Source organism: Pteronotus mesoamericanus, unplaced genomic scaffold, assembly GCF_021234165.1.
Source record: "Pteronotus mesoamericanus isolate MK-2021 breed Mesoamerican mustached bat unplaced genomic scaffold, CSHL_Meso_final scaffold_705, whole genome shotgun sequence".
Lineage (NCBI taxonomy): Eukaryota > Metazoa > Chordata > Mammalia > Chiroptera > Mormoopidae > Pteronotus > Pteronotus mesoamericanus.
In genome coordinates, this window is record NW_026555326.1 from 6,473,153 (window position 1) to 6,493,361 (window position 20,209).

A 20,209-nucleotide genomic window follows, 5' to 3' on the forward strand; every position below is an offset into this window, starting at 1 on the left:
AGAGCCATCTTACTAAAAAAAAGAAAAAGAAAAAGAAAAAAAAAAGAAAAGTGAATTTTTTTGACCAACCCAATAATTAGAGCTGCTCATGGGACAGTGGTTCATTGGCGCTCCAGACATCGGCAGAAGCCAGCATTTAGAGCCCAATGTAGTTTTGGAGCTGGAAGTCTAAGATCAGCGTGTTGGCCGGGTTGGTTTCTCCTGAGGCCTTCGGGGCATGCAGATGGCCATCGTCTCTTTGTGTCCGCACATGGTCTGCCCTCTGTGCCCATCGTTTCCTCTGGCTGAGTAATATTCCATTGTATGTATGTACCACATCTTTTTAAAAAATTGATTTTAGAGAGAGGGGAAGAGAGAAATATAGATTTGTTGTTCTACTTATTTATGTATTTATTGTATTGTATTGTATGTGCCCTGCCCGAGGAGTCAACCCGCAACTTCGGTGCATCAGGATGATGCTCTAACTGACTGAGCTGCCAGGCTGGGGAGTAGCATGTCTTCTTTGTTCTTTTATCCATGCATGGACACTTACATTGTTTTCATATCTTAGCTATTGTAAATAACGCTGCAATCAACATGGGTGAGGGCATATATCTTTGTGAATTATTGTTTTGGATTTCTTCAGATATATACTCAGAAGAAGAATTGCAGGATGATATGGTAGTTCTAGTCCTAATTTTTTTGAGAAATTTCCATACTGTTTTCCCCACTGGCTGCACCAGTTTACATTTCCACCCAGTGGATCTGAACTAGAAAGGCTGGTTCTTGAGGCTGCAGTGGCTGAGGCCAGGCAGGGGGGAAAGCAGGAAGTGTGGACCAGACAGAGATGTGGCTGCTCTGGCTCATGGGATGATTTCTGGGTTGGAGACCCACATACTGCCAAGACCTCTCTTTCCTCTTTGCAAAAGGTTCCATTCAGCTGATTGCCAGCTCCTGATCCCTCGTCCTCCCATCTAAATCGTCAGCTCTAGGAAGGAAAGTTTTGAGAGGAGTCACAAGCTGCCTCACCTCTTCCACCCCTGACTTGATACTCAGGTCCCATATCTGTAGGGCGTGGGGTGAGAGCCGTGCTCTTGTGGATTCTATGTGTGTGTGAACAGAACCAATTGCAAATGGTTTCTGAGCTGGGATTGGGGACTCCAGGGCTCTAAATACAAACCCAATTCAATCTAACCGTGTTACACAGCCTCCTGGCACCTGTCCCTCTGCTTTCCTAGGACCCAGCGAACCCTCCATTAACTCTTGTATCCACTTTGGCTTCAAATTAGTGGAAAGTCCAGGGTAGGCCTAGGGAAGATAGAGATGGAAAGTAAGTTCCAGTAGGAAAAACTGAACCATGTGGGTTACTTTAATTTGGCTAAAAGGACTCTAGAAAGGGGCTATATGAGTGGGAAGAAAACATAGGCAGTTATTTTCTGTGTCCCCACATTTGGAACTGAGAACCACACTGATGTGACATAGGTTAGCGAAGAGGAAGACTTTGCCAGTGCATGATTCAGTGGTGGGCCTGACGTCAAAAAAGCTGTGTACAACCTGCGGGTTTTAATACTCAAGCAGGGCTCCAGATGCATATCTGTTTGAGGCAAGGAGTTGGCCTGCTTGACCTTTTTGATATGCCTTCCAGCTAGGGGAATTGGATTCCTAGCATAGCGCATGCTCAGCTTCCGTGTTTGAGCTGGGGCTATGGGCGGGAGAGGTGGAGCAGGGCTGCAGGTTTGTGGACTGAGGTGTGGGGGATGGGTCCCGGGCTGCAAAGCCGGTGGGATTTGAGTAAGGGAAAATACAGCTCTTGGGGGTTGGATAGGGTGAGGAGTTCTCTCTGAAGAGAAAGCTCTGGAAACCAAAGAGATCAAGTCATTATGGCTTCCAACCCCTTGACCCATTTTGGAGGTGTTCCCTATGGTAGTCCTAAAAGTGAGTCCTCTTTCCTTAGTAAAAACTACTAAAAGGTGAGATGCCCGCAGCTGAGGCTTGAAACCCTCTGTATCTTTCATCACTTTGTTGATAGCTTTCCATTTTCCCTGCCCGATGAACATGGGCCAAGACATCTTCCCTGCTTTGTGCCCCATGAGGGAGATTGATATATTTATGGATATGTCTATCATCTTTGCTACATTGGAAGCACTCTGGAATTATGCCACAGTTGTTTGAATACTTACAGGTCTAGCATGGCTCTGGGCACGTAACTAATACTCAGCGCCCATTGGGATTCCAAATCTGTGACTCAGAAAGTGAGGAGAAGATGACCCAGACCCATTAGGCCATGCCAAGCAGAGCAGCTCTGATATGGTGCCCTCCAGCAAGACAGCAGGAAGCCCTGTCTACCCACAGCTGCTATTGGTGCTGGCCGCTGGGCCCTCCCCCTCTGGTAACTCATTGGAGATAGTGCCTTCTCTTTACTCTCCACCCTTTGATTCTGAACCATGGTGTGTCTGGGCCCTGACCCCATTTGCCCCCCAACCCTCACCAGCCTTCGGCCATCTGTTGGCAGCTTGTGTGGAACTGAGTTTGGTGCCTGGTTCTGCATAGAACCTGGCACCGACACACTCGGCCCTAAGCATGTCCACTTCCTCCACCAGCTGACCAGTGCTTTTTGGGTCCCTTTCCACAAGTTTGCCCTTGTTTTCCTGGGAGTTCTGAAGCCCTAGTTTGTGGGTCCTACCTGGCTGCACATTCAAATCTCCTGAGGGGCTTAGAAGCATTCAGAGGGCAAGGACTTACTCTACTGAATCAGACCCTCCAGGAGAGGGAGCAAGAATTTGTGTGTTTGAAGAAGAAGCAACAAAAGGTGGACTCTATATTCAATAATGTTATTGTGTCAATGTTGAGTTTTGTGGGTGACATTGTGTTCACATAGGAAACTGCCCTAGTTCTTAAATGATTTAGGGGGAAGAATTTAGGGGTGAAGTGCTCGCGTCTTTCTTTTAAATGGGCCAGCGGAGACAGAGGATGCGCAGGTGGGGAAATGAGTGCTAACAAGCGGTGCGTGCCATGGTGAAAGGAAACTGGCTGGAATGACCTTTTAGATGATTTTCATCTGCGCTCTGAGAGATGGGTACCAGAGGAGAACACAGCCAGGACCTCCACCGTGCATAACTCCAGGGGGCACCATTCATGTGGTTTTCTTTGTTGTGGCCAAAGGTGTCATTCATTTAGAACACAGTGTGTGGGTGCTCTCTGGGGTTGTGTTGCATAGTGGTTCCCGGGCTTCTCTGTGGATGGGCTGCAGAGTAGCAGAGACCCAAGCCCTTATCCACCCCGCCTCTTTCCTGGGACCTACATGGATATTTGCTTTTTAACAGAATCCCTAGTAGCCCTTGAGGACTAAGGGAAAAGAGCAGTTTCTAAGTTGTCAGCACAGCAGAGGCTGGCAGAGAATGAACTGAATTAGGGAAGGGGGAGGCAGGAAACATGATAAGACTGATTCCTAAAATACTCTGCATTGCCCTTCCTCCTGGAAAGTGCAGTTCGGCGCTTGGGTCTTGCTATAGCTCCAGGATGTTGGGACTGGTCGCTCCTGCTGTCCCTCTTTCCCTCTGAATTTCCCCTGTGCCTGTTCTGAATCTTCTCTTCACTTTTAGGGGTGGCTCTCCTCGTGTAAGGGGGATGCATCTTGTCCTGCCTCCTCGCAAGGGCTCCCTCAGCATCAGAGTGAGCCGAGCCCTGAGCCATTTGCGAGGAGCAGCTCTCAGTATGGCCCAGGCGTGTGCTCTGTCAGCAGGCTGATGCTCCGTCCCTGCACATCCTGGCCAGGAGGCAGGGGGACAGATGGTGGTCAGAGAGGGTAGCTCAGCTTCCGTCATCTGCATTCCAGTCTGGGAAGAACTTCAGGAGCTGGGCCTGCTGGATCTTACTCAGACCTTTCTTCTCTTTCCCCGGAGGCTAAGGAGCAGCCTTAGCCTGGGTTGGAGTCCTCTGAGAAATTTACTTGAATGGATTTAATAGGTCAGAATCAAAGACTCCCAGAACTAGAAGGCACTTCATGTGGTGGTGGTGTCCACCACTTACCTGCCTTTGTGGATGCCAAACCTGGCCTAGTTAGTTGAAACCCAGGCCTGTGTTTGAAGGACCCCAAAGAAGGAAACCACCTGCATTCTGACCACCCATCTCCATGTCTAAAAACTCTTAGCACCAGAACACTCTGCCATTATATCCCAATTCAGGTATATTTTTCTCAGTGGAAATGAAGTGAATTTGGGACTCGAGGAGCTTAGTGGCGGGGCGGGGGGCGGGGCAGATACATACACCTTTAATTTTGAATAAAATATTTTAAGATTATGTTTGAGATAAGCACAGGTTGCTATTGGGAGCACAAAGAAGGGGCCCTTCATTCAATCTGAGGGTTCAGAGGAGGTTTTCTGAAGAACAGGATATCGGAGCAAAGTCTGAGAAGAGTGCGTTGGAGTCAGGCAACAAGTATCGGGAAGGACGTGCCCAGGAGTAGAAGCAAAATCATGGAGGTATCAAATACGTGGTAATGAATGGCTGGAGATGAGAGGGAGATGGTGGCCCATGATAAAGACCTTGTAAAGGAACCCAATAGTCTTAGGAGGGGTTTAACCTGGGAGTGAGCCGATCAGATTTACACTCTAGAAAGAGCCCTCCGGCTGCTCTGTGGAGAAAGCCTTACAGAGGGAAAGCTTAGGAGGAGGAAAAACTCTAAGAGGCCATTGTAATAGCCCAGGTGAGAGAAGATAAGGGTTTAATTAGGACAGCAGCAGTTAGGATAGAAGGAAGGACTAGATTTGGGGAGTATTATCAATTAAAAGGAAAGGTTGGTAGACCTTGGAGGCTGGACATGGAGTGAAAGGAAGGAGAACTCCAGGATGACCGCAGGTTTCTAGTGTGGGTGGTGGGTGGGGCCATCCCACAGTGGGGAACCCGAGGGAGGAGAAGGTTTGGGGAGGAAAGAAGGTTCAGTCTGGGACATTTGGGGTTTGAGGAATGGGTGGGCATATAAACCTGATGGGAACTACGCATTTGGAATCATTAACACGAGAGCGGTGTGAATGGGAGATAGAAGAGATGAGGCTGCACAGGCAGAGGGTGTTGTGTGAACAGTGGGCTGAGAATGGAACCCCGAGCCAACACGGACATTTTAGGGGGACACAGAGGAAGAGGAGGACAAAGAAGGACATGGAGAAGAAAAAAGCCGGTGTCATGGGAGCCAGGGGACGGAAGGTTTAAGGAAGAAGGGTATGGTCTTAGAGCCAAATGCAGCAGCCATGTCCAGACACATAGACATGCCTTTGGAACTGGGCAGCTTTAGAGGAGTATTAGGGGCAGAACCCAGATGACAGTAAGTTGGAGAGTAAATAAGAAGGGAGAATTGAGACTCTGGCTAGGGAAGGAAGAACAGAGATGGTACCAGCTGGAGGACAAAATGTCAAGGGGCCCTGGCCAGTGTGGCTAAGTTGGTTGGAGCATGATCCCATAACTGAAAGGTTATGGGTTCAATTCCTGGTCAGGACACGTACCTAGGTTGTAGGTTTCAGTCCCGGCTTGTGGGGGGTGGGGGCACTGTGAGGTGCAAGTTAATTTCCCTCTCTCTCCCTCCTTTCTCCTCTCTCTAAAACCAATAAGCATGTTCTCAGGTGAGGATAAAAAAAGTCAAGGGAATGTGCTTGGGGAGTAGTAGGTGGTTGTTTTTTTTTCACCTTCTTTTTGAAGTTAGGAGAAGCTTGCACATGTTTATGTGCTGCTGAAGAGACAGACCCAGTTAAGGAGAAGAGGTGGAGGTACAAGAGAGGGAGGAGAAGTCTCTGGAGCACCATCCTGATAGGGATACTGTGGCAGGGGGTGATAGGAGCACAGGAGGGAGACGGGCGGCTGAGTGCTCCTGCGGGTGACTCAGTAAGGGGAGAGGCAGGACGTCAGGAGAGATTCTTTCCAATGACCTCAAGTTTCCTCTTCACAGGGGTGCCTGGCTGACGCACCTCTTACTATTCTGCTTGTCCCAGCTCAGGGCTCAAAAGCCCTTAAACTCAGTCCAACATTGAGCATTTATCTACTGTCTCTTATTTACAACACTGGGACCTCCTTTTCCTGGAACCAATTTTCCAGCCATGGGCAGCTAAAGTCTGCGTATCTTCATCTCGCCATCTAATTCCTTTGAATTTCAAATGGAAAGACTGCCTCTTACTCTCTGTAAATAAAAAGCAGTTTATAAGAAGCTTTTGAGGGGTGGCGAAATTCAGACAGGCAGAGAAATCTGCAGAGTGCTGTGTGCCTGAGGCTGGGCTGGGGCTAATTTGGGAAACTACTTCTTAAAATTTGCTGAGCCAGCCTGGGCCCTTCAGGGTTCTGTGCCTGTGCTTGACAGATACATGGGGTGCTGGGGTGCAGGGGACCTCAGGTTAAGGGACACCCATGTCCTAACACATTTTGATTTCTCTCTCTCTCTCTCTTTGTGGTGTTTGCTAACTCATTTTGGATCTGATGGAACTTGCCACCCAAGAATCTATCTGAACCTTTTTCCTGTTGATGTTTTCAGCTTCCTAATCTGGAGGAGGCACATGCTTCATATATTTATTATCTGCTGGATAAGCAGTATAGTAGAATGCACAGTTTTTGATACTTTTATGAAATCATGAACTTCTTTGCTGCTGGTGCTAAGGGTCAGATGTGACTACTTCACACATACCTCCCCAAGCTCATCTAAAACACATGCACAGCAGGTTCTTGAATAGCATCGTTTTATTATGATGTGGATGAAAAAATAAAATTGATTCCTGGCTGGGGCCATAGTCCATGTGGAGTTTGCATGGCCTCCCCATGTCTGCATGGGTTTCCTCGGGTGCTCTGGTTTCCTCCCACATCCCAAAGACGTGACCCTTAGATAAACCGGCGGGTCTGAATTGCCCCACTCTGAGTGTGGGCGTGAGTGGCCCTACAGCAGAAGGGTGTCCTGTCCAGGGTGGGGCCCCGCCCTGCTCCCTGAGCTGCTCGGAGAGGCTCCAGTCACCCATGATCCTGAACTGGAATACGTGAGTTGGAAAATAATTATCTCACTTGTTTTTATTCATCTTTCTTAAATGTATGGCTAGCACACATTTATTTCCATGTTTAATATTAGAAATGATTTGGGTCTTTGTTTTGAAGTTGGGTGATGTTTCTGTGTCCAGAGATATGCCATAGGAACTTAACTCTTATTTATATTATTAACCTGTGGTGAAATTGGTTTTATTCTATGTTTTATTTACAGTCACAGTTTCCAAGAACCTGTCAATAATGTTGAGGAGTTACTGTGTACACATAAGCCTGGGGTTCTCAGCTTCAGCTACAGACTAGAATCTCCTGGGGAGTTTTCAAAACACCACCGCCCTGCCGCAGACCAATGAAATCATAATCTCTCAGGAGAGCGTGGGCATCAGGACTATACTTCCAAAAAGTTCCCCCAGTGTTTCTAATGTGCAGCCAGGGTTGCGAACCGCTGGGCCAGGCTACCTTTGTTATTACAACCATTTGCTCAGTGTCTTTTTCATGTCACAGCTTCTAAAAGAAAGGATGCCAACATGAGTAAATGAAGGGGGCTGCTTGCAGCTAGAGACAGCTGGCCCAGGGTCTTGCCTTTCTGCCTGGTTTCCTGAGGGCCTAGGGGAAATCAATATTTTGGCACAACGGTAATCCATCAGGCGCCTGGTCTCACCCTTTGGAAAGCTTTGTTTAATTGCTCATATTGGTGTATTTAGGGAGGAGCCTTGTGCAGTCTGTGCCATAGTGCTGTATCGTACTTTTCACTTATAGCTTTATTGAGGTATAATTGACCTACAATAAACTGTACATACTTAAAGTATACAGATTGAGAAGTCTTGACCTATGTGAAACCTTTACCGCAGTCTAGATAATGAACATACTCATCATCCCCGAGAGTTCCTTTCTGTTCCTTTGTAATCCATCTCTCTTTCCACCCCTTCCCAGATAACCACGGGTCTGCTTTCTGTCACTGTAGACTAGTTTTCATTTTCCAGAATTTTGTATAAATGAATCCTACCTAATCGTGCCCTTGTTTTACTCAGCGTAGTTATTTTGATATTTATCTGTGATACTGTGTGTGTCAATAATTCATTCCTTTTTGTTGCTGATTAATAGTCAATTGTGTGGACATACCACATTTTTTTAAACCATAAACCTGTTGGTGGACATTTGGGTTATTTCCGGTTCTTAGATATTACACATAAGGCCGCTATGAGTATTCATGTATAAATCTTCGTGTGGATATGTGCTTTCATTTTCACGGGCGGGATAGCTGAGTCATTTGGTAGGTGAATGTTTACCTTTTCAAGAAGCTGCCTCAGCTTTTAAGAGGTTGTACCATTTCACATCCTTCCCCAGCAGCGTCTGAGAGCTGCCTCTCTAAACTGACTGAAGAGCCCTTGTTTCTGTCTTCTCCTCTCGGCTGCTATATCCTTCTTTCCTCTGGGTACATGTGAGAGAGAGGAGCATGGGAGTTGGAGACTGGAGGTGGAAGCATGTGCAGAAGAATGGAAGAGTGGATGGCTCTAATAGATAAAGTTGTCTGGGTATCTCTTTATTCCTCACCTTTCTGTTTCTTCTTTTTTTAAGATTTTATTTATTTATTAGAGAGAGGGGACAGAGGGAGAAAGAGAGAGAAACATCGCTGTGAGAGAGAAACATCGATCAGTTGCCTCTTGTATGCGCCCCAACTGGGAACCGAACCTGTAACCCAGGCATGTGCTCTGACTGGGAAAGAAACTCTTGACCCTTCGTTTTGTGGAATGATGCTCAACCCACTGAGCCACACGGGTCAGGGCACTGTTTCTTTCCATCTGTTTTAGACAATCAAGAAACAGGCACTGGCCCAGGTGGTGTCACTTAAGTCAGATTATTAATACATCTCTTTCTGTGACTGAATCATTATATTTTTACCCCTCACCTGCAGGTGCCTGTCGGACACCATGCCACAGCCCTGCAGACCGGACATTGGCAGGAAGTAGAAGACGTCCTCGTCTCCTCCACCCCCACCCTCACCATGTCGTCAGCTCAGGGCAGTGGGGAACACTGGAAGTCCCTGGAGTCGGTGGGCATCAGCCGCAAAGAGCTGGCCATGGCCGAAGCCCTGCAGATGGAGTATGATGCTCTGTCCCGGCTCCGGCATGACAAGGAGGAAAACAGAACCAAACAGAACCCAGACCCCTCTCTCATCAGCTGGGACGAGCCGGTCCTGGACTTCTACAGCAAGCCAGCGGGAAGGCAGAAGGACCTCAAGCTCTTACGCGGCCTTTCTGGCTCTGATCCTACCCTCAATTACAACTCACTCTCCCCACAGGAAGGGCTGCCTAACCACTCTACCTCCCAGGGCTTCCAGCCTGGCCCAGATCCCTGGCCCAAAGGCTCCCTGCCTGGAGACTATCTCTACATTTTTGATGGTTCAGGTGGGGGGCTCTCTTTGTCCCCAAGACTGGGGGACATAGATGGTTCTTCTAAGAAACTGTCCCCTCCTCCTCTGCCTCCTAGAGTCTCTATCTGGGACACCCCTCCCCTGCCTCCCAGAAAGGGGTCCCCGTCTTCCTGCAAGATCTCCCAGCCCAATGACATCAACACTTTTTCTTTGGCTGAGCAGCCCTCGGGCAAATTGCTAGGACATCAAATCCTAGAAGAAGAGGACCCAAGAGGTGGGGGTATGGGTCACTTATGGGGGTCTGTGGACTACGATGGCATCAATGATGCGATTACACGGCTCAACTTGAAGTCAACCTATGATGCAGAGATCTTGCGGGATGCCGCGAGGGGCTGGAAGGAGGGCCAGGGGCCCCTGGACTTCAGCAAGGACACTCCTGGAAAACCCGTGGCCCGGAGCAAGACCATGCCCCCGCAGGTGCCCCCCCGCACTTATGTCTCTCGTTATGCCAACCGAAAAAATGTGACATCTGGCAAGAACCACCGGATTTCTGCTGCTTCGGTGAGAACCTTATTGTGTTTCTTCTGTCTTCCTTCCCTCATGTCATTCAGAAACAGAATAGTCCTCCTTCTTTGCCGTTCCAGATCTACTACATATTCATCCCTTTAGTCCTCCCCTCCCCTCTGCTTCTGTCATCAGGCCCCTGGGTCCTGGTGGGGGAGAGGAAAGGGGACAACTAGAGACACGGGTCCTTTTCAGGGGTGAGTTTTGTGTGTCTTCTGGGGGCAGGTATTTCAGAGTCCCACTTCCTACTGTGTGCCCGCTTTATGATGTGAGGACAGAACTGGGGTTCTGGGACTCACTGTTGACTCGTTGCCCAATGGCCTTGTAGATGCTTTTGCTTTTTGTTCTGCCAAAAATGCTGCATGGCGAGGAGGCTCAATCCTCATATTAACTATTGTTTAGTGCTCACTGAATACCAGACCCCTCAGCAGCCCTGCCTGGTGGTCCAAGGCACACAGCCCTGGTCATTTCAAAGCTGGCTTGTTCTTGCCCTCTCTCTTTCTCTCTGTGTGTCTCTCTCTCCATGTGTGTGTCTTTCTCCGTATCTCTGTCCCTGTCTGTCTCCTGTCTTCCTCCTTCCTCTGTCTCTGTCTTGGTCACTCCTTCCTTCTGTCTTTCTCCCTGTCTCTCTCTCTTTTTCTCTCTATCTCTCTCCGTTTTTCTGTGTCTACTTCCCTGTTCTCTTTCTCCCCACCCTCCTCTCTCTCTGTCTCTCTTTAATTATGGTAACATAACTTTAAATTTATTATCATAACCAATTATAAGTATGCAGTACAGTGGTATGAAGTGCATTCATGTTGTTCTGCAACTATCACGACTCTTTTCATATTGAAAATATTTAGGAAAAATATGTCGTATGACAATAATAATTTTACTTTTATCAGTACATAATACAAGAGCAAAGTATTTACAAAAAAGCACAGAGTGCGTTCAGGGCAGCTTCGATCTTTTTTCTGGTTTAAAAAAGGGCCAGTGGCATCCCCTCAGGTGGGACTTGAAGACTGATTTGTGCTTCCCCCTTGGACACAGGAAGCCCTGGCCCTAGAAGGGGTCAAGAGGCACCCTTGTGGCTGATGACTTCTTTAAGGACAGCGTTCTGCCTCATTCCTTCCCTGTTTCCCCCTTATACATTGTCTAAGGGACACCGGGACTTTCCCACCTCGTGTCCTAGCAATGGGGATCCTTCACAGCTCTGGAAAAGCCACGTGGTCCTTCCTTCCTGTGCTGCTAAGAGAGCCCCTGAGTAGCATCAGCTCTTCAGATAAGTCACGGCTCTAGAGCTCAGGGCTTTTGAAAGGCCCTGCTCTGAGAGGTGGGGCTGCTCCTGCTATTTATAGGGACAGGGAGAGTCCTGTTCCCAGTTCCGAGTTCCTCTCACAGAGCCGGGCCTGCTCACGGGGTCGGCCACCCTGGTAGGTGGTCACCTCTGTCACTCCCTCTCCTGCTCCTCTACTTCCCCACCCTTCCCCCATCCCCTGTGTGTCATCAGAGCTCCGAGGGGGAGCTCAGTCCAGAGTCTCCTTGAAGAAGCTAGGGCAAAGCACAGAGCTCTTGCCCTTTCTTAGTGGGGAAATGCGGCCTTGGTCTTCCCCACCTCAGCTCCGAGCAGGGGCCCGTCCTGCTGGGCGGGGGGACCCCTCGGGCCCTCGGCCTGTACCACCGCCCCGCCTTCGCCGGGCTTCCAGCCAGAGGGACCCTCCCTATCCCAGGCCTGCGGAGCCAGCTCTGGAAATGGTTGGCTCCAAGTGCCAGCTGGGTACCCCCGCTGCCAGCCTCTGCCTGGCAGACTCCCCCAGCCAGCACCGGGCGATGCCACCAGGGCCTGCCAGCAGGGTGAACGTAAGTGGCTTTGTTTTCTTATGGAGCCAGGGAGTGGCACTGAAAGGGCATGAAAATGGCCTTCAGTAGCTACTCTGTTCTCTACCCGTCGCCTTCCCCTCCTCTCTCTGTCTCTGTTTCTCTGTTTCTGTTTCTTTGTCTTGTTTTGTTGCTCTGTCACTCTCTCGCTCTGCTTTTTGTGGGTTAATTGCTAACAGTGGTACTATTGTTTTGACTGGGACACAGGCACGAACTTGGCAGCGCCAGGGCCTCACATGCCAGCTGCCCCCATTGCTGCCCTCCCCTTGCCGCACGACGCCCCCCCCCCCCCCCCACTCACCCACAGGAGCAGGGCTCTCAGGAGAGGGTCACTCAGTGGAAACTCCGGATATTCAAATCAGGGGCTCGGTGCTGCCATCTGCCCGAGGGATGGGGAGGACAGAGCCTAGCCAGCGGGAGGGTGAGAGGTGAGGCATTGCTGTGTGTGCAGACCCAAACTCTGGGCTCCCAGAAGCAGGTGTTGGCACCAACGGGCAGGCACTCCATTCTAGCTGCAGCCTCATTGCCTTGGGAAGGCCTTGCCTGGTGGCTATGGGCAGGCCCATCAGGCAGAGTCATGCATCATGCACCAGCTCCCCTGCCAGAGGGCTTTTTTAGCACGCCCGTGGGTGAGTGAAAGCAGCGCTATGACTACAGGAGACAGGTTGAGGTCTTGTCTGAGAAAATCCCCCCACCCTCGCACATGTTCTTACAACCTGGGGCTCTGGCAGGCTCCCTGATGTTGCAGCTGTTCAGAAAGAGAGGACTTGGGAGTCAGGAGGAGCTATGCCTTCTACCAGGTCCTCTCCCACCCAGATAACTGCTCTGACACTTTCTTCCTCAAATAGTGTTGACTGTGAAGGCACGTGTTTCTGTCACTGCCTCTCTCTAAGGGCTCTCGGTCTCTCTCTGTTTTGGGTCCCTGGGGCTTGCTGTGGATGTCGAGGCTTGAGCCCCTGGCCCAGCTTCCCTGGGGACCCTTTGGGCAACCCCTTGTCCTGGCCTCCATGGGGGGACAGGAAAAACAGCTAAGCTTCCCGCCAGCCTCTGGGAGCACCCCCAGAAAGCCAGCCCAGAGGCCCAGCAGTGCTGTGCACTGCCTAACCTGCTGCGTTGAACTTATTAGAAACCGCCCCATTGGGAAGGAGGCTTGACCACACTTGTCCATCCTACCCAGGCTTCTGGGCTCAGCCAAAGCTTCAAGTTCTCTTTTTCAACTTGGCTCTTGGTCTCCTAGGATGGCAGATAAATATGTTCCAGGATTTTCCGTATTTTCTTGTGCCCCTTTCACTGAATGTTGAATGCCTAGAAAGTCTTCACACCTAGAGCTTAATAGCCTGGATCTGAGAGCAGTGGGAAGGGGGTGTCATGAGGAAAAGGCACTGAGTCAGCTGTTCTTCTCTTAAAGGTGGTCTCTCAGCCCCACACTGTCACCAATGGCCATGAACTGTTTGAGGTCTCGGAGGAGAGAGATGAGGAAGTTGCTGCATTTTGCCACATGCTGGATATGTAAGAGTTAAAGAGTGGGATTATGGGGGCTGGGGAGGAGGGTCCCTTTTTTCTAGGAAGAAAGGAGCAGCACATGTAATAAACCTCAATTCAGAGCTATGAATGCTTCATATAAAAGGTGTTGGTAGGCTTTTTGAAATCTTAGAAGTTTTAGATTGTGAGACTGATGTGCTACTTACTGCGCTAACGAGGCACCTTAGATGTTTCACAGATTTGACAAAATTTATAAAACCTTGATTTAACCGTCAAATTACCCCAATCGCTTTCAGCTCTGTTGCTCTTAGGAGCAAGTACCCCCCAGATGGAGATGAGAGCATTATCTGGAACTGAAACAGAAAGGAAATGAGTTCAGAAAACCCTTCCATTGCACTTAACCTGGGACGCTTTGTCATCTTAAAACTATCCCTGCTGTTCAGCTCCGCTTGGGAAACAGTTTGCAGCTGTAGCGAATGTGTCAAGAACATGGTTTCCCAGGGCTGCTTCCCTGCCACCTTCACCCTGGACTGCAGACCTGGAGGGCCGGGCTGAGTGGGTACAGAGGGGCCCTGGGCCTCAGGGCGGGTGGGTCCCAGCAGGCTCCTTCTCGACTGCTCTCTTCTGAAGGCAGAGCGAGGGTCCTTCTCCCTCTCTTCCTGCACAGCCTTCGATCTGGCTCCAATATCCAAGACTACTTCCTCACTGGATATGTCTGGAGTGCTGTCACCCCAAGCCCAGAGCACCTTGGGGAGGAGGTCAACCTGAAGGTGACAGTGTTGTGTGACAGCCTGCGGGAGCCACTCACTTTTACTTGCAACTGTAAGTTAGTGGGGAGGAGGGTGAGCCTCCCTGCGGGTGGGGTGGGATCCTTTGGCCTCAGTTCCCACCCCACCATGTGGCTTGCATGATGGAAAGTAAGGAAGCTCCTTTGGGAGACTGGCTCTGGGGACAGCTGTTTAGGTCCATGGTCACTTCCGTTAACCCCAAACTGCTTTATCTGGTTGGTGAAAGTGCTGGAGCACGTTAGCTGGGAATGGGGGACCAGGGTAGACGCTGAGCCCCACCTGCCCCAACACTCCATTCATTGCTCCCCTGCCCCACCCCTTACAGGTTCCTCCACTGTGGACTTGCTCATCTACCAGACCCTGTGCTACACTCATGATGAACTGAGGGATGTGGATGTGAGTGACTTTGTGCTGAAGCCCTGTGGGCTGGAGGAGTTCCTGCAGAAGTGAGTGAACTGGGGGACAAGCAAGGTGGGATGGGACGCAGCACCTGCCTTCCGGTAGTAGCGTTGTCAGGGACTTCCTAGGGGAGGTGCTGGGCTTCAGGCCTGGTGTTGGCAGCTGCCCCACAGTCCCACAGGCAGGACTCCTGCTTTCCAGGCACACTCAGCCACGTCGCACTTTCCCAGGAGCTCCGTCTTCCAGCAGGGTTGGCCGGCTTCCTGAGCCAAATCTGTGGAAAGAGTTTGGAGCAGGAATTAGGCAAAGACTAGGTCATATTTGCTTGCAGACTTCTGTACGTGGAGAGATGTGAGAGGTGGCGGGGGACTGTGTGGGGCTTTCCTCCTGCCCTGGATTACGGGAGGCAGCCTTTAGCGAGGGGCAGGAGGAGGACTGGGCAGCAGTGCCCCGTGGAAGCTAGGGGAGAAATCACAGTTGCTCTCCCTCCCCCCTTCGCCATGCCAACGAGCCCTTCCCCTCTGGCATGCGCTGCTGGTTAGCCTCCGCACCAAAGGCTGGCCGCCAGCCCCTCCCCAGGCAGTGTCCTCTGCAGCAGGCAGCCTCCCTGACAGTCGGATGTGGATCAGCCGCTCTGGAGCTCTGGCTGGAGTGGGGGATTACACCCCTCAAGGGTACAGCTGGGTGGCAGGTGGCATCAGCCAGACGGCAGCAGACAGGGAAATAAAGAGATCTGCTCTCCTCCTCAAGCTTCCAGTTGCCTGTTGCCCATGAAAGCAGGCCTTGGGAGTGGGGACAGGAGAGGCCTGTGTCGTAGTTCTCAGGAGAGCCTCTACGTGCCATCGCTTGTTCTTTCTCTTATATCCAGGTGTAGATGAAGGATAGTTGATCTATGACTAGAGCAGCTCTCAGCGTGTTTCTTTAACCTGAGGGATATTGTGGGCCCTTTGTGGCCTCTGTGCCCTCAACTGGAAAAGGAAAGGGGTAGAACCCCACGCAGCACAATGCCAGGGAGTGGCAATGAGATGTTTCCATGTGTCTTCAATTTCCCCTGGAGGAATGAGAGGGGTCCTAGACCCAGGGTCTCCGAACAGAGAGCACCCTTGGCAGCCTGTCACTGTCGTAAGGGAACAAGGGGCAGAGTGGGTCACATCAGTATGGCTCGTTTGGGTTCTGCCTTGCCACTGACTAGTTGTAAAACCCTGACCCTCAGTTCCTTCCATAATTATAATGAGGATTAAATGTGAGAATGGCCCAGTGAGCGACCTTCGCAAGGAATGACCAGTCCCAAAGAGAGGGATTCATGGGGATCGGCCTGGATGAGTACTGCCTGATTTCCCTTATGGGTCCCCTAGTTCTTGAGTCCCCGAATCCAGAGCGGATAGATGAGCTGTCTGGTTCTAACTTTTGTCGAGACCCAGGTGGAGCGTGCAGGGGGAGGTGGAACAGGATCGATGGTCCTGGGGTCGTGTCTCCCTCACTGTAACTAGAATGCACGCAGAGGAAGACCTGCCATAGAGAAGGGCAAGCAAGCCCCCAGGGGACCTGTGTCCAGGGGCCCCTCCTCCATCCGGTCGCTTCTCTTCCCTCCGACCAGCAGAGAAGTCCAGACCCCTAAGCACAGGACAGCTGCCTCAGGTGGGGTGGAAAGGTCCCTCTTGAGGTTCTAGAAAGCTGCTAGCTCCCAAGGAAGCCCTGTTATTTCCCACCCGCGCCTAGCAGGAGCGGCCCGATGCCAGGGGGAGTGTTGGGGCCAGGATGCAGGCTGCTCTCAGATAAGAGCCCCGAGACAGTCCCAGGGGAGGGTTGGGTTTCCTGCCTCCTCCCCCCCACCCAACCGCACTCTTCCTTCCTTCCAGGGCACTCCCACCAGACCTGCCCCAGAGCCCAGTCTCTCCAGCCCTAGTTTTTGGCTGCAGTTCAGGCTAAGCAGGTTGGGGCCTAGATTAGAGGCTAGGCTCCTCAGAATGTGGAGAACTCCCTTAAGTCTTAACTGGACCCCGACTGACCTCAGGCCAGGGCACCTCCATTGGCTCTGCACACACCCCTCCCCTCTGCTCCTCTACTCTCTCCTGCATTGCTGGCCTAGACTCCCAGCTGTGCCGAGGAAGGAAGTCCCTTTCCGGCTTCTGTTCCTCGGCCTCGGCGGCTGGAACCCGGCCCAGGCCTGCAGTGCTGGCCTGCAGGTGAGACTCACTCTGCCTCTCTTCTGGGTTTCCTTTCTGACTGAGGTGTGATTTGGGAGGAAGAAGCTGAATCATGGAGGGACTTCTTAGGCCTCCTTCTCTGAGACTGGGGTGGCGGTGGGGTCTCGCTTGTCACTTGAGCAGAGGGAATGGCAGGCAGGCAGGTGTCTGTCAGGAAGTCTATAGAGATTTATACAGTTATTCACAATCAGGCAGGACCCATGGAGGAAGTGGAGAAGCAGACCTTTGATGGGTGTTGTGATAACAGACCTGGAATCTTGCTGGGGTTTGCTTGGTTGACCTTAGCACCCCAGTTGGTAACAGTACCGGGTGGGACATCTAGTGGGACCTCAGTAGTGGGGTAATGTCATTCACTGATCTCCTCGCCCAAGCCTGAATACAGCCTGACTTCCAACATGGCTTGTATACCAAAGCCAAGAGAATGGGCTTTACATACTGTCCCCTGAGAAGTCACTCTGTGTCCTACTTCACCGGAAGTTCCCACCCTCAAGTGAACCACCGATAACAATACAGGTAATAAGTACCCAGGAAAGTCAGTGTTTGTACAGACTAAGGGCTTAGTGTATTAGGTGTATTAGGCTTTTCTTTAGACAGGCTTCTGTTCCTTCCCCAAGCTCTACCATGACTTTTCTAGGAGCCAAGGTAGAGGGCACAATACAAGTAGCTCCCCTGGGTCACCTCCCGGTGTTCCTGTTTCTCTCTCCGCAAGTCTCAGGTATAAATATCCTTTCCCACCGAGTCCCCAGGATGCTAATGGTCTTGTCCCTCTGTCCCACCAGCAAGCACGCCCTGGGCAGCCATGAGTACATTCAATATTGCCGCAAGTTTGACATTGACATTCGGCTACAACTGATGGAGCAGAAGTCTGTACGCAGCGACCTGGCCCGGACGGTTCGTGGGGTAGCAGAGGGTGATGTGGAACAAACACATTTAATGGGAGTAGGGTGGGAACACTAGGCTGAGATGAAGGCACCACCCCTCCCTGAACAGGGCACTTGTTACACAGGTGAATGATGACCAGAGCCCCTCCACTTTGAACTACCTCATCCATCTGCAGGAGAGGCCAGTCAAACAGACCATCAGCAGGTGAGAGTAGGTGCTATCCTGGGGTTGGTCAAAGCAGGGACTCTAGGGAGACCCCCACAGATACTGCTGTTTACCTTTTTACCAGGGCCAGGGCTTCTTGCAGGTGTTGTGGGTGGGGCCCAAGAGTCTTACGGGGACAATTCCCACTCCAGGTGTGTTACATCTCTTCCCTCTAGTACTTTGCCATCATTCTCCACATGAGAGATGGCAAAGTAAACATTGGAAATTTGTCAGGAGAGTAGTCTTTTCATTCCCCCAGCTCATGGGCAAACCATGAAAGGACTTGGCATCTTTCAGACTTCATGGGACATATGGAAGGAGTGGGAACTTCTTTAAACCAGAGTCAGTTTCCTGAGACATGGAAAAAGGGAGAGAATGGGTTGGCCAGTATATGGGGTGGGGTGAGAGGGCCTGTCCTGACTTCTGTGACTTTACTTTTCCCTGTCCCCAACTTCCTAGGCAGGCCCTGAGTCTTCTGTTTGACACTTACCACAATGAGGTGGATGCCTTCCTGCTGGCTGATGTGAGTGCATATCCTGGGGTGGTCCCGCTGCCTAAAGCTCCTGTCCACCTCTCCCCCAGTCCTCCTGGGACCAGCCAGCCCTAGAAGGGATCTGGAGTAAACATTGGAAATTTGTCAGGAGAGTAGTCTTTTCATTCCCCCAGCTCATGGGCAAACCAAGACTGCTGGCTGTCGGGTAGCTGGCAGGTGTGTGGAGAGGGGTTCTGCTCCTCTGTAGAAGTAGGTCAGGAACCGTGTCCTGATTCCCTCTCTCTGGAGCAGGGCATCTCCAAAGCTAGGGGACACTGAGTTGTCACCCCAGATGCTGTACTTGGATGTGCATTGGAGCGTGTTGTGTGAATCATGAATGCCTAGGAAACTGCTTTGAGAAGTTCTGAGGTTCTGGCGTCACAGGTAGAATGCCATGAGGAGGTGGAGGGTCCTAGAGACAGGGAAGGGCCAGGGCTCTCCGTACTTAGATTCACAGGGGTTTTTAAGCCTCAAAACCATGATACTAAACATTTGCCCCAAATGTTGTGAAACTAAAGAAAACCAGATGGGGATCTTCAAAACAATCGTCGTCTCATTGATTCAGGCAGTAGTGGTCATAGACTCTTCCCTTTTCGGGAGTTCGGCATTATATCTATTTCAACACTCTCCCCAATGCCAGAATCCCTTCTCTAGCAGTCTCTGCTTGAACATTTCCAACATTTCCTGTGATGGGGGGGTAGTCCTCTGAACCCCTTTTCTGCCCTTGTCTAGCCCTATGTTAGTGGCTGCCCTGGATGAGTAAAAATGGAACAGTAACATAAAACTATTAGTAGACAGAACAGGGTGGTAGTGGATTAATCGAGGGCTCATGGAGAGGAAGAGAGAAGGGGACTGGCCAGGGAGGGCTTTGGGAAGGAAGTTGGAGTTTAGCTGGTCCATGATTTGAATTTATGGAGGTAGTCAGGGCAGGACAGGTGAGGAATAGGAAGACTGCAGGAGCCATAGCACAGAGGGGAAGGAACGCGCATGGCGTGCATGTGGTACTGAGACGAGATCTGTCTAAAAATTCTAGGAGGTAGTATGAGAAATAAGGCTGCATGGACAAGTGGTGCCTCAGTGTAGTCTCTTTGGCCTCCTTGCTATTCCCTATGGATGTCCCCATGAGAGACCCCATGTGTGTTTGTATAGTACAAGTAGGCTGTAGTCTGGGAGTAGAAGGAAGCTCTGGGAGGATGGCTCAGCCAGAACTGGGGAACATGGGATTGGCTCATTTAATTTGGTAGGAGCCATTGTTCGCCAGTGTTGGGTGTTTCAAAATAAAGCATGAATTCCACTAATTAGTCCTCAGGGTCATGAGCCCGCACTCCTCCCAGCCCTTTCCTCCAGCGCTGGGTGCTGGAGGCTAAGAGTGCTAGCTAGCCTGCCAGCCTCACTGTGCTTCCTCTCACAGGGGGACTTCCCGCTGAAGGCCGACAGGGTGGTCCAGTCCGTTAAGGCCATCTGCAATGCCTTGGCCGCCGTGGAAACCCCCGAGATCACCAATGCTCTCAACCAGCTGCCCCCCTGCCCCTCCCGCGTGCAGCCTAAAATTCAGAAGGTAATGGGACCCAGAGCGCCAGCATGGGAAAGGAGGAGAGGAATGTTCACAGGCAGCTGGGTAATTGGCCGTCCAGGCTCTCCTCTGCACCTCCGTCTTTTATGTTTGAATAGCCACAAGAGTTCTTAGGAAATGGATGCCAGGTGTGTCCCCTCTTCCTGAGGCTGAGGGTGGGCCAGGGTCTGCCTCCCGGGACTGATTGCTGGGAGCCCAAACCAGCAAATGCTTTACTCGCGATCACTGAGGCATTGCCTGGTAGTTTGCTTAGGGATCAGGGTGCAAAACCAAAACCTCCCTGAGCCCCAGGGGCTTCCTGACTCCCCAGTGGGGACTGTGTGCTGTGCGGAGAGGGCCAGCACCATAGGCACTTGGTCT

General features: G+C 51.0%; 1 protein-coding gene across 1 annotated transcript in view; it reads left to right on the forward strand.

The window, feature by feature from the left end:
• The window catches only part of PIK3C2B (phosphatidylinositol-4-phosphate 3-kinase catalytic subunit type 2 beta), a 62,543-nt gene that overhangs the window by 13,071 nt on the left and 29,263 nt on the right, over nucleotides 1-20,209 (forward strand). Inside the window, exons 2-9 of the mRNA XM_054563253.1 lie at nucleotides 8,903-9,922; nucleotides 13,191-13,291; nucleotides 13,932-14,086; nucleotides 14,378-14,498; nucleotides 17,438-17,549; nucleotides 17,665-17,744; nucleotides 18,204-18,267; nucleotides 19,688-19,834. Of these exons, the coding sequence (XP_054419228.1) occupies nucleotides 8,993-9,922; nucleotides 13,191-13,291; nucleotides 13,932-14,086; nucleotides 14,378-14,498; nucleotides 17,438-17,549; nucleotides 17,665-17,744; nucleotides 18,204-18,267; nucleotides 19,688-19,834 (1,710 nt within the window). The 5' untranslated portion in view covers nucleotides 8,903-8,992. The remainder of the gene's footprint in view (nucleotides 1-8,902; nucleotides 9,923-13,190; nucleotides 13,292-13,931; nucleotides 14,087-14,377; nucleotides 14,499-17,437; nucleotides 17,550-17,664; nucleotides 17,745-18,203; nucleotides 18,268-19,687; nucleotides 19,835-20,209) is intronic.